General features: G+C 35.5%; 1 protein-coding gene across 2 annotated transcripts in view; it reads right to left on the bottom strand.

Moving 5' to 3' along the window:
* Positions 1–1351: 1351 nt before the first annotated feature.
* Positions 1352–12304, bottom strand: part of FAM53A (family with sequence similarity 53 member A) — a 106577-nt gene continuing 95624 nt past the window's right edge. For both annotated transcript variants that reach the window (XM_051966360.1, XM_051966359.1), the window contains exon 5: positions 1352–2610. In XM_051966360.1, coding sequence (XP_051822320.1) covers positions 2281–2610 — 330 coding nt within the window. In that variant the 3' untranslated portion in view covers positions 1352–2280. The remainder of the gene's footprint in view (positions 2611–12304) is intronic.

Genomic DNA, 12304 nt, shown 5'->3' with positions numbered 1-12304 from the left:
ATCATTTTATTTCTTTTCCCTTGAATGGAGGAGAAAAAAGAACCAAAAATCAAAAGACAGGACACACCCAAATGTCTTTTCCAGGAGGGAAAAAAAAAAAAAAACAAACAAAAAACTGAAGGTCAGGTGTACTTACAGATACATTTTCAGAATTTTTTTTTTAATTCATAATTGAAAGTTTAAATTTCAATTAGAGGTCAGTGATAAAGATGTAACTTTTCTTCCTATCCAAGTTCACAGATACCCTGAAATCTATCCCCAGCTACCTGGTTAAGAATCTCTATTACATAATATTTGTTCTTGATTTACTATACCCCCAAAGATTATTATATTCCAATCCTAGAGGTGGGAAGAGAAGGTGTTTTATTTGCAAAAAAAGATTAAGTATTCGAATATAAGATATTCATTTATTTAATTAAATTAAGTAAAAAAAATTCAAATAATCAGGAAAATGAAGAAGTAATCAAGTGATCTAAGGGCAATATTCACTCATCAAGGGTAGAAACTAGACCTTTGAGGATAGTACATACTGCATACTACTATAGTATCCTACAGTAGTATAGATGTGCTATTAGATGTAATACAGAAGGAAATTAAATGGGCAAGTTCAGGAACACTTAAGAGTACCATTTCTGGAGTCAAGCTTTTGTGCAATGTCAAAGGTTTATTTTTGTTCCAGGTCATTTATAATGAGCAATTTCTTTCACCGGCTTCTCTTAAAGCTGAGTTCTTTGATTAGTAACAGGGGCTTTTCTAATTTTAAACCATCAGCAGACAAAGCTTCTGATTCTGACCTAAAAATCTTGCTAAAATCTTGATGTATAAATAGTGCTCTTCTTCTTCAAAACAGGAAGGAAGTCTTATGTGGTAAACTGAATCAGAAATTAAGTCACAGGTACTTCTGACCTCACCTATTTTAACATAACTGAAGGCCTCCATCAGATTAAAGACCACTTCTCAAGAAAGGGTCACTTATCATGGCAACATTTTCATTCCTGGCATGAGTCTATAAAAACCCGTGTAAATGATGATCCTTCACATTTTCTTTTGATAACCAACAAATATTTTCCAGAGATAGATAATGGTCTACTCCCCACCTCAACAACCATCACCACCCTCAAACTCCACCCCATTCCCACTCCTTCCATCATTGCTCCCAATTTTATAGTTTTAGAGATTTTTTTGGCTCAGAGCTCAAGGGCTGTCTAGGGCGGGGCAGTGTTATAAAAGTGAAAATAAAAATACATGCTTTGTTCTTGGGCTGAACAAAGCCCAGGCAAGGTCAAGGAATCTTCGGGGAATTATAAAAGAAGCAACATTTAAACCAAATTAATAAGCAGAAAGCCACATATGCAAAGCAAAAATGTCTTTTATTGAATTCAAGGACTAAGGTTCTGTCTAGTATTGCTCAAGGGATCACCTCCTGGGGAACTGATCATTGCATTACAAAGCCCCTGTCTCAAAGTTCAAGTGCTCTTTGTTATACATTCTTCTGAAGCACAGAAAACATAAAATTGACCACCAAACTGGGAAGCTACTTGAATTTATAACCTGCCTAAATTATCATGGCTTCAGGTTAGAAAAGATTCAAGTAATGAAAGCTGGAGAAATAGTAAACCTGTAAGGTCGCCACTAGGTTTTGGCCAAAAAGTCTGAATGTAGAGGGGGAAAAAATTTGTCTCATTTCAAGAGGTTTTGTAACCACTGGCTATACACCGCTGGACAAGCACTTCTGACTAAGTGTCAACCAGAGCCTTTTTTCTGATCATCTCATACCTGATGTTTATTATCAATTACATTACACAACTCAGTTATTCCCAGTAAGCATATGAATAAAAGGAACGGATACCCGCACTAGAATCACTGTAGGCAGATTGACTTTAATAAAATGCCTTTCAGAAAATTCATTTCAAAATAGAGAAGCTTTCTCCACAACTGTAAAAGCCATAAAAATGCAAAATATTTTTGTTAGGAAAATTTTAATCAAAATTACTCCTTAATGTTCAAAATAACATTTAACCTATTTTTTTTCTGTCCATATACTGATTAACAGACTATAAACAGGTGATATCATTTCATTTCCCATTCCCCCACCTGAATTTTTTTTTTTTGGCTTTTTTTTTGTTTTTGTTTTTGTTTTTTGTTTTTTTTAAACACAGTCCCCTCCTGAATGGCCACTATAGACATCTGGGGATATGGATTACACATGGCAAAGGCAATCCACTTTCATTGGAAATTTAGGAGAACTCACTGATTCTAACCCCCAACTCTAGGACTGATTCAATTGTTTTCGATTTGCTCTAGATCTAGGTCTCCACAGTCCAAAGGAAATATGCCCTCCTCGGTGCTCTCACAATCACTAGGGTCTTCTTCTTCGCTTTCACATCCTGCAGCTGCTTGCGTACAAGCCCTTGTGCCGAAGCCAATCTGGCAAGGTCCGTGATGTCTGACTTCATCCAGCTGCTCTTTCACTGGACTGGAACCAGGGGTGATGATGCTCATGAGGTCATTTGAGTCACATGGGGAGGACACAATTGTCTTCATTTGGGTATCATCTTCATCTTCATCTTCATAATCAAGGGAGCAAAGACTTTTTGAATTTTTTAGAGTCTGCAATAAAACAAAACATAAAAATGAATTTATTTTGTGACATACAGAGAACAACAGGTGGCTAGTTTTCTTGATTTGTCACATTTTTTCAGTTAGACTGACCTTCCTTAGTGCTCAGCAGTGTACGAAATGGGAGTTGGTTCGTTTAAGTGAGTTTTCAGCTTGCTTACTCATATTTCCATAAATTCATATCTTCAAGATAGCTTTCAATAGTCAATCCTGTTATTTACCTTTTTTTTTTTTAACATTGCTGTAGATTTGGAACTGAAAGATTTTCTAATCCAACTCACTCTTTTTACAAATAAGGAAAATAAGAGTCCGAGTTGATCATATAAGCCCAATATCATATATACACTAAGCGGCAGACATAGATTTGAATCCCTGTCCTTCTAGTCAAAATATGAAGTGTCTTTTACTACACCCAAACTGCTGGTGTAAGAATGAAGGGATGGCAGTGAAGACTCTACTTAGAAAGCAAGGAAACCAAAAAATGTGTTTGTTTTAGAATTAGCAACACCAACCACTTAAGACTGGGTCTATCTGGAAAAAAAAACTGTCAAGAACCAAAATCAGTGAGGTCCTTACAACTTAAGTAGTTTACTCCCTTCAAACCACAATTCCTCAACAAAAGGTTTGGTGCCTAGAATATAAAGATTCCTCACCAGTTATAAAAAATCTCATCGGTGATAGAAAACAAGCAGGCCATTAATCAGGGTCAATTCCATGAGGATGCCAGGGAATGTATAATGGCATTTTACCCCAGTCAAAGATCAAGCCACTGTCATCTTCGGCTAGAATTCTATTTCTCAAAATGAAGATCAAATCCTAACTTAGTCTATCAAACATAGTCCACAAATTGCTGTTTTTTCCCCCCATACACATTTGGGATACATCCAAAGGAATTCATCCTTCATTCAAATGAGGCAAATGAGAGTATATTATCTCATGAAGTTAATGAAGCTAATTATTTAAGAACCCAGTTTTTACCTTTTCCTTTTCCAACTCTCTAAAAATCGATGACAAGCTTGTTTTATATTTAAATTTGCATTTTGACCAGCAATTAAGATATGACTATACACACAAAAATAATAATAGACACACACAGGATTTAAACTGAGTATGTATAGGTGGAAGCCAAATATTGTTTAGCTATTATGATTATCTTGTAAATATATACACAAATTATTTCCTGTAAGTTTTACTTTTTTATAATTATTTCTTCTACTACTCTAAATAAATAATAATTAATTTATAATAAATAATTATGTCTTTTACTATAATTCTCTGGATTCAAAAAACCCTGGACTCAATCTTTTATGCATGTTTGTATGTATCTACCTGACAGATGGTACCAATGACAACTGCTGGGATGTCATTGCAGCATGTACCAAATTCACAGATTGCAATTATGCAGCTTAAGCACTACAAACAGCAGGCTTCTTAATGACTTCCAGTTTATGTAATTTATAGAAGGTGTTCTTGTAATAGTTACCATGTCATTAATACTTGTAAAGAAAAAAATGGAACATAGCTAAAAATCCAATAAAAAAACTCCAACATGGAACCTTTTTAAGGATCCAAAGCTTCTTGAGCTTGAGACTTGAAAAATAAGTTACTTTCTCTTGATGTTATTTATTTACTGCATTTAAACAATACATATATTTAAGATCCTGCCCAATGAAGCCTGATATGTTTTTCTCCCTGCAATATGCTTATATAGATCACAAAATCTGTTTCATATTTAACACAGAATCACAATTCAACAAACATTTTTAAGGACTCATTGGGGTAAGCACTGAGTACACAAAGAGCAAATAGAATCGTCCCAGACCTTAAGCAGTTTACATTCTGCAGTGTTAGAGCTGGAGTTTCCTAGGGATCTTTTAGGACAACCTTTCCCTCCATCAAGGAACCAAGAAACTTAGAGATGTTGAACAATATACTTACACCACCGGACTACCCATGTGGCAAAGGAGAGACTGTTTCCTATGTGCACATAAGTAGGCAAGTTTAAAACATAATTTACAATTGGTAAGTTTATGAATCTCTAAATTATTAAGTCAATTTACTCCCTGGAGATTAAGCACAGTTCTAAAGGATGTGTATAAAGAAAGTGGAAATCGGCAGGTTAACTCCACTGCACAGATAGAGGTCAAGGGCTCCCCACCACCACCCGTTCTCTAGCCACTTAAGACAATCCCATATACCCAGTAGGAGCAACTTGTTTAATCGTGGGTCTTCATAAAAGATGTTACATCAGAAAAGGTGAGAATCCAAGGCTAGCAGTGGCTAGAACTCAAAGCACTCAACCTAGGTCTTTGTTTATTAAGGAATGTAAAGAAGTTTCCAAAAAGAGTGGGATAGTAAATAGCTGAATATTCGACTTTCTTCAGAAAACAAAGACTTAGTGGGGAAAGTAAAGTACCTACAAAGCTTCCTTTTCCAATCAACAAATAAGGCTTACCTTTAATTGAAAGCAAGACAAAGTCTAAGTGTTCTATCAAACTTGGAGCTCTGAAATTCACAATGAAAACACCAAAAGGGGGGTGGGGGTGGGGAGAGGAGAGAGAGGGAGAGAGAGAGAGAGAGAGAGACAGAGGGAGAGACAGAGCGAGAGAAAGAGACAGACAGACAGAATTCCCATAGGAATTCCATAGGTACATTTGCCACATCAGTTCTTAATCACATGCTGTACACTATAAAACATGGATTATCTGCTGGTCACTAACATCATCAAGAAGCTTTTGCTAGGTTTTATTTCTCTGGGAAGAAACTCATAAAGGGTAAAGTCACAGAAGCTCAACATTAACTTTACAAAGATCTATATGAAAAGTAAAACACCTTGGCCAAGCCAACTTTGATAACTGTAAAATTTATTTCTTATTATAAAACAAAGTTAAAATCCAGAGACTTCACATATCCATTAACTGAGTTTCGAAGAAAGCCCAAGCCTAAATGAATCACTGGAGAAAACATTAAGGAAAAAAAATAAAAAATAAAAACCTGGTCAGGTACTGTCTGCTCACATTTGTCACCAAGTACATGAAGGACCTGGATTTATGCATAGAAGAGGCAAAGAAGATTTTACATTTAAGAGTAAAAATGGCTCTAGATCTTAAGAGGAAATTAGAAAAGTGTAAGAATACTGACAGTGACTCTTTCGCTATACAATCTACACAAAGAAAATCAGGCTGGCTTCCTTTCAGAACATTTTCATTGTTGTTGGGTGGAAAAGTAAACTTTAGTAATCAGCATATTAAAGAGAAAAATGCTGACATAAATAGCTCCAATGAGAATTTTCTAAGGAGCAAAGGCATTTCCCCCCAACAAATCACATTTTAGAACCTCTCTCTTTAAAGTCTCTTAATTCCCCCATTTAGTGAAACGCACTGAAAAAATATTCACCATTAAGTTTCTTAAAAATTCTAGTTAGCGGTTAAAAGGTTAATAGTAGCAAAGGTGTTTAAAAAAAAAAAAAGAAACCCTACACTTTTATTAATAGAATTTTGAACAATTCTTCTCAAGAATGATACTTTTTAAGGTACCTCATGCTGCTAGAGAAGAAAAGACTTTTGAATCTATGACCAACAATTATTAAAACTTTGCAAATAATGTTCATTCTTGGTATTTAGAAGCATTTTTTCTTTCCTTTTTGGGGGAAGTAGAAGAAAGAAAGGTGGTGGTGGTAGTGGTGGGGGACACAAAAAACATATCCCAAATGCCAAAATAAAACAAACACAGGGAAAAATCTGAATTGTATTCCAGCTGACTCTTTTGGTGGGAGCACAGCATTGTCTTTCATGAATAAATAAAGGCTCCTAATAAATCTTCATATTATGTCAAGACACAATGAACCTGAAGATCTAAGTGCAGTTTAATTATACTCACTTCCTGCTTTAATTTGGCACAGATTCCTTCTGGTGCTACAATCACTACTAACAAAGAAATTAATTACCATCTTAAAGAACACTTTTTTTTTTTTTTTTTTTTTTGCTGGCCCTGTTACAATATCCTAATTAATTCATAGTATCATTCTTTATTTAAGCCTATGAATGCTTTATTCATATCCTCTACTATCCTGAAACAGACTGCTTCAATGCAGTTATACTTCTATATAAAGCACATGAATGTCAAATTCAAGGCAAAAGAAAAAAAAAATTAAGATACCTGCACATTCAAAACAGTTCGGGAAATCAACTATTCCCCCCAAGGATTCAAACTTCAGACAAGGAAAATAAAACATAAGTTTTATGTTTCTGTTGCACTTTATGATCACAAAATGCAGGGGAAAAAAAATCAATGTCCCTCATATCCTTCCTCCTTCCTTTTCCCAAAACAAATAAAAAGAGATTCTGCCCATAAGATGGGAAAATATTTTATCAAAGTTTTTCTCTCACTTTCAAGAACAAAAAAATTGTTAGTTAATGAAACTTGGAATAAAACCCAGGTGCCTGATTAGTTGGTTGACCATAACGATCCGAGGGTCACATTTCTTGTATCCAGGAAATCCTGAGGCATGCTCTTCTCAAGACAGGGACTAAAACAAGCTGTGATAGTGATCTTGAATATGGCAGAAGGACAAAGACAAAAACCAGAGATGACAAGTCTAGAGGGGAAAGAAGGTGCAAGGAAGCTGTATGTAGACACTAATTCTCCTTCCCACTTCTATGACACATTTTATCCCAACTGCTTCAGAGGAATAATGATAGGATGAGAGCAGTGAGCAGAACCAATTTCTCTTTCAAGGGTCCAGATCCACAAAACAAAACAAATCAAAAACACCTACCTTTAAAGAAATGTACAAAGTTCCACTGGTAGGTTTTTTAATGCCAAGGAACATAACCGGCTCATTTAATATATTAAAACATATACTCCCCCCCAAAAAAAAAATAAATCTGGTACTTTAGTTTCCTATAAGACCAATAAAAGAGGTCAGGTTGGTAGGGAAATAGGATGGGCAAAAATGAAGAGAAAGGGAAGAAAAAAGGAGACAAACTAAAGATAGGGAAGAAAGACAGAAGAGACCCACAGAATGGAGGCAAAGAAGAGCCAAGACAAGACAGACACAGGGGTGGGTCATGGCTTTTGAAATGTAGATGAGAAGATAAACTGCCTTTTGTCACATCCCCAGTTAATCTCTAGTCTGATTCACCACTCTTTCAAAGGGCAATTAAATGAGCTGCTACTTAACAGGAAATACAAATCCAAGTCTTATCTAACAAATCACTAAAAATGCTGGTTCTGCAATGACTTTTGGTGTAGTTTATTCTAGTATAGTGTAAAGTATTTGCCCATGGCCTAAACTGTCATTAAATTCAAGCAGATCTCCTTTGTTTCCCGGTGTAGAATATAAACATTAAAGGACCAAGTCCCAGGTCCCTGGTACTTAAGCATCAAGGAAGAGGTGAGATTTGAGCAGTCTTTGCTAATATAAGTTAATTATTGTTTAAAACATTTTGGCTTATGTATCATCTTCGTTTCTGAATATACATCTTGTTCTTTTCCCTATCCAAAGAGCCATCCTTTGAAAGGAAAATCAGTTGAAAGACCTGACCAGCACAGCAACCAAATATGAAAATATATGTGATGCTGCATCCCCACAACTTTCCACCTCTGCAAAGAAGAGAAGGAGATACCATTTCCCCATCTCTACTCTGGAGCCAAGCTTGGAGATCATAGCTCTGTGGTGTGGTGGCTTTGTTTTTAATTCTTTTCCTTTATATAGATGTAGTCACTGTGCATATATAGTTTCCTGTTTACCTCACTTTGCATCAGTTAATCTATCTTCCAAGGATTCTCTAATTCCATCACATTTAAATACTACAATCTATCTAGCTGCTTCTGCTTCTCAGCTAAGAGGCATCTTCTTTTGTTTTCGATTCTTTGTTTCCACAAGAAGGGTTGCTCTGACCCTCATGATCCAGACCTCAGAGACTGTCAAATCCTCCTATCCCTGTCAGAGAGGCATTCTCCCACTTCTGTCCGCAAGCTCTCCAGCCTTCCTGCTATGGTGTATCATTTTCTTACCTCCCACAAATTCTTTTTTCTTCTTTCTCCATCTTTAGATCACATCCCACTTCTAATCTCTTCTAGACCCTGGTCTAACAAAAAGCAGTAGCATCTGATCACTTTAGCACTGGGTCTTTCATGACTGTACACGTCTATCAGACCCCAACAACACTCAATACACAGTTGCTTCCCAAGAAACATACTGTCATCTGACTACACAATCAGATTGGCAAGACAGAAAAGGCTGCATTCTTTTTATAGAACATGTGAATCTGTGTTTCTCTTCTAAAGAAGTCTTGACTGTGTGACCTAGGCTAACACATTTAACCTCAATGGGCTTCAATTTCCTTCTAGATAATCTAGTTTTCTCATTAAACGTTTTATCAAAAAATATTGAACATGAATACAAAAATGAAATTTGCTTAGTAACAACTACATTTGATTTTCCTTGAACAGTCCTTGAACAGACAAAGTCAGAGGATCTGGGTTCAAATACCATGTCTGATTCTCCCTCACTTAACATCCTGGGACTTGGTTTCCAAATCCATAAGAGAGGAATGATGGCTCCAAATTCTCAATCCAGGACCCAGTGATGCTATCACTTCTTGGCTCATGTAGTGTCTCTCCCAAAGAGCATTTATTAGTTGCAGGAAGTTTGTCAAAAATAACAATAAAGACAAGCTATGATCAGCAGTGTCAAGTACTTCCCATAGTAATCACAGTCTTGATTTAATAAATAATTCTCTCAACTTCTGCTCATAGGCAAAGAGATTACCAGAACTGGCAGAAAGTCATTCAAGCCTCAGGGATGTTATAATTTTCACCAAGTCATTATAATTTAATTATAATTCTTAAACAGAAAAGGTGGTAATAGTAGCTAAAATAATAAAATTCATTTCTACACCTCACAACAGTAAAGAGTCCCAGAACTTGAAGGGCCTCCTGCCAAGATCATCTAATAGAAAAGTCTTCATTTTAATAGTAAAGAAACAGGGGGCAGAGTTCATAGGGGAGCTGAGAATAAAGCCCCACTTCCTGATTCTCAGATCATTCTTTATCACATCAAGATGGCCAAGTCCTGTTTGTAGAAGTTGTAGCAGAACTAGTGATGAATGAGTCTGGTTCTTGCAGAAATAAATTCAACAAGTCTAACAATTATTACTTAAACTACCAATTGGCCTCAGAAATGTATAAAATGAGAGACCACACATTATTATTTAAAATTTTAACATGTATATTAGGGTTTTACAAATATTCATATTCTAAAATAATAGTGGCAAAAGTAAACTTGGGTTACTTTTCATTATGCAAATCTAAAATGTTGTGATGTGTAAATTAATCTATAATTCTACACAGTAACTCCTTAAGTCTATAAAGATGGGCAATTATTAACAATGATTAACCAACTTTCGAAAATAATGTGAAGTAATTCCTTGTTGTTACCTAAATTCAAAAGTCATTACAAAAAACATGCTTGTTGACAAAACAAGGCATTCAATACATTTTCATCCCTGAAGTAAAACAGACAAAAAGTCCTATTATTAAAGTGTATTAAAGAAGATAATAACTTGCTAAATTTCTTCTCATTCTTATTTGTAAAGCTTTTTTGAAAAAAGTAAACAGAAAGTTATTGATGGAAAGTGAATTGGGAAAAAAAAAACATTCAGGTCCCCCTCCCAATTTAGTACTTTCAAATATATTTGAGTCCATGGATGCTCTGTCCCAAATGTGAAATCCATGTGTTATCCAGTTACAGTAATCTGTCATTTTAAAAACTATTTGCCTTTTAAATTTATACATGTTCCTCCCTTTTGCTAAACACATCACTCAATCGTAAACAGAAAGTAACAGGTATTTTTAAGGGGACCACTTTTAATACTTTTAAACTTCTTAAAACAACTTTAAATTTTTCTAATGTGGCTTTCTTTCCCCCACATGGACCCTGAATCAAGGCCATTGTACACCCTTCCCCCTTCATATTAAGGACACATCTGGTCTTACACCCATGACAGCTGGTTATATTCTGTCATCTACAGACTGAATCCTCAAAAATAGGACAGAATGAAAGGAACTGGAGAAGTGTCTTTCAAAATTAAAACTTCAACTTTTCCATCTGTTTTGAAACCTATGCTTGGGTGAATTCATAGAGAAATAAATCTTTCATTATGTGAACATATTGAACCACATAACAGTCAGTGAAGTAGCCAGGTCACCAGATAATGGAAAGGCTTATTTCAGAAAGAAATGTTTGCATTTATTAAGCTTTGATACAGTGAGTTCTATCAACCAAGAATATCATCTAAAGACCAGCTGTTACCCTGAAGTGTCTTTAATGATTAACATACTGATTATAACTCCAATTCTCTTGAAGGAGTAAGATAAAATGCTTGAGGGAGAGGGGATTAAAGGGGGAAAGGGGAAAATACACAAGGAAAAATTGTTAGTTGGTGTTTTGCTCAACTTTTAATTTACATTCTAAGATGGTGCTTCAAGGTTTTAAATAGTATAACAGAAACATCCATCTGAGTTATACAAAAACTGATTCATCTTGTTTATCTAAAAGCCTTAAAAGTCCTATTTCTAACAAGAATAAAGGGCTACTTTTTCTAATCATTAGGTAATATGGCAATAGCTATAGGTTTCAATGAGACTATATATTACTTAAGGGATTTTTTGGTGTGTTTTTTAAGTAAACATGCTCAATCACTATCTTCATCTATAATTATCCTATGAGTAATAACATCATCTATAGGTTTTTGAACTAACGTCAATTGATCAGTGAAATTAGTCTCTAATGGTCAGATTATACTGGACACATAAAAATGTGGGAGAAGCTAATATATCTTTCATGGCAAAGATCAGGCAAGATGTTTGTGGGGAGTTGGGGAAGGGGAGAGGAAAATGTAAAAGTACCTTTAGGAAGGGGTCTATCCACTCTACTGTAGTAACCTACTCCCATCAAAAGCAGGAAAAATGATCTGTCCTTCTTACAAGAAATAAAAAATAAAAAATAAAAAAATAAAGATCCTGATGATAGTCATCAGAGAATTAAGTCTCTTATGACAATAAAATTATGCCTGTTTCAATGCTTTGTATGTAGTATAAATATTGAAATATTTATTGAAATAAATAAAACCTGTTCTGCTATTTCTTCATTCATTTTGGGTTTCACAGATCCTTCATGGAACCAGAATTCCAGTTTGGGTTTGAATAGTCTTTACAGAAAATTGGGTAACTAAGTCACCGTCCACTAGGAGGCTTCATTCAGTCTCATGGACAGAATGACGCTATCAGAGAAGCTCCTTTCTAGTTCGGAATCCTCAGATTCTGCGTAGGATCCTCACCTAAAAGGAACAGGTCACCCTTCTAGGGAAATTAGCTTTTCTCTTTTGTCTCAAGGAGGGTCTTTTCTTTTCAGCCCCCGCTGGCCTTCCCAGTTTCCTAAGCCTCGGCTCAATATGGTTTTAGAGTTGCTGACACAGTTCTTGCAGATCGATGTCACCTTCTTCTTTGGATAGCCTACCTCTCCTTACACCTTTTGTACCTTGTGACCTTTTTAAGGTCTGAGCTGATCCATTTAATCATTTAATCAGATTGCTTTTTTCCTAACACTTAGATCAGCTATAAAATAGGAACAGCAATGGGGAGTGGAGGGAGGGAATTTGGGGGTATGAAACACTTGAAG

Source organism: Antechinus flavipes, chromosome 6, assembly GCF_016432865.1.
Source record: "Antechinus flavipes isolate AdamAnt ecotype Samford, QLD, Australia chromosome 6, AdamAnt_v2, whole genome shotgun sequence".
NCBI classification, from domain to species: Eukaryota; Metazoa; Chordata; class Mammalia; order Dasyuromorphia; family Dasyuridae; genus Antechinus; species Antechinus flavipes.
This window is presented reverse-complemented; position numbering and strand designations above follow the sequence as displayed.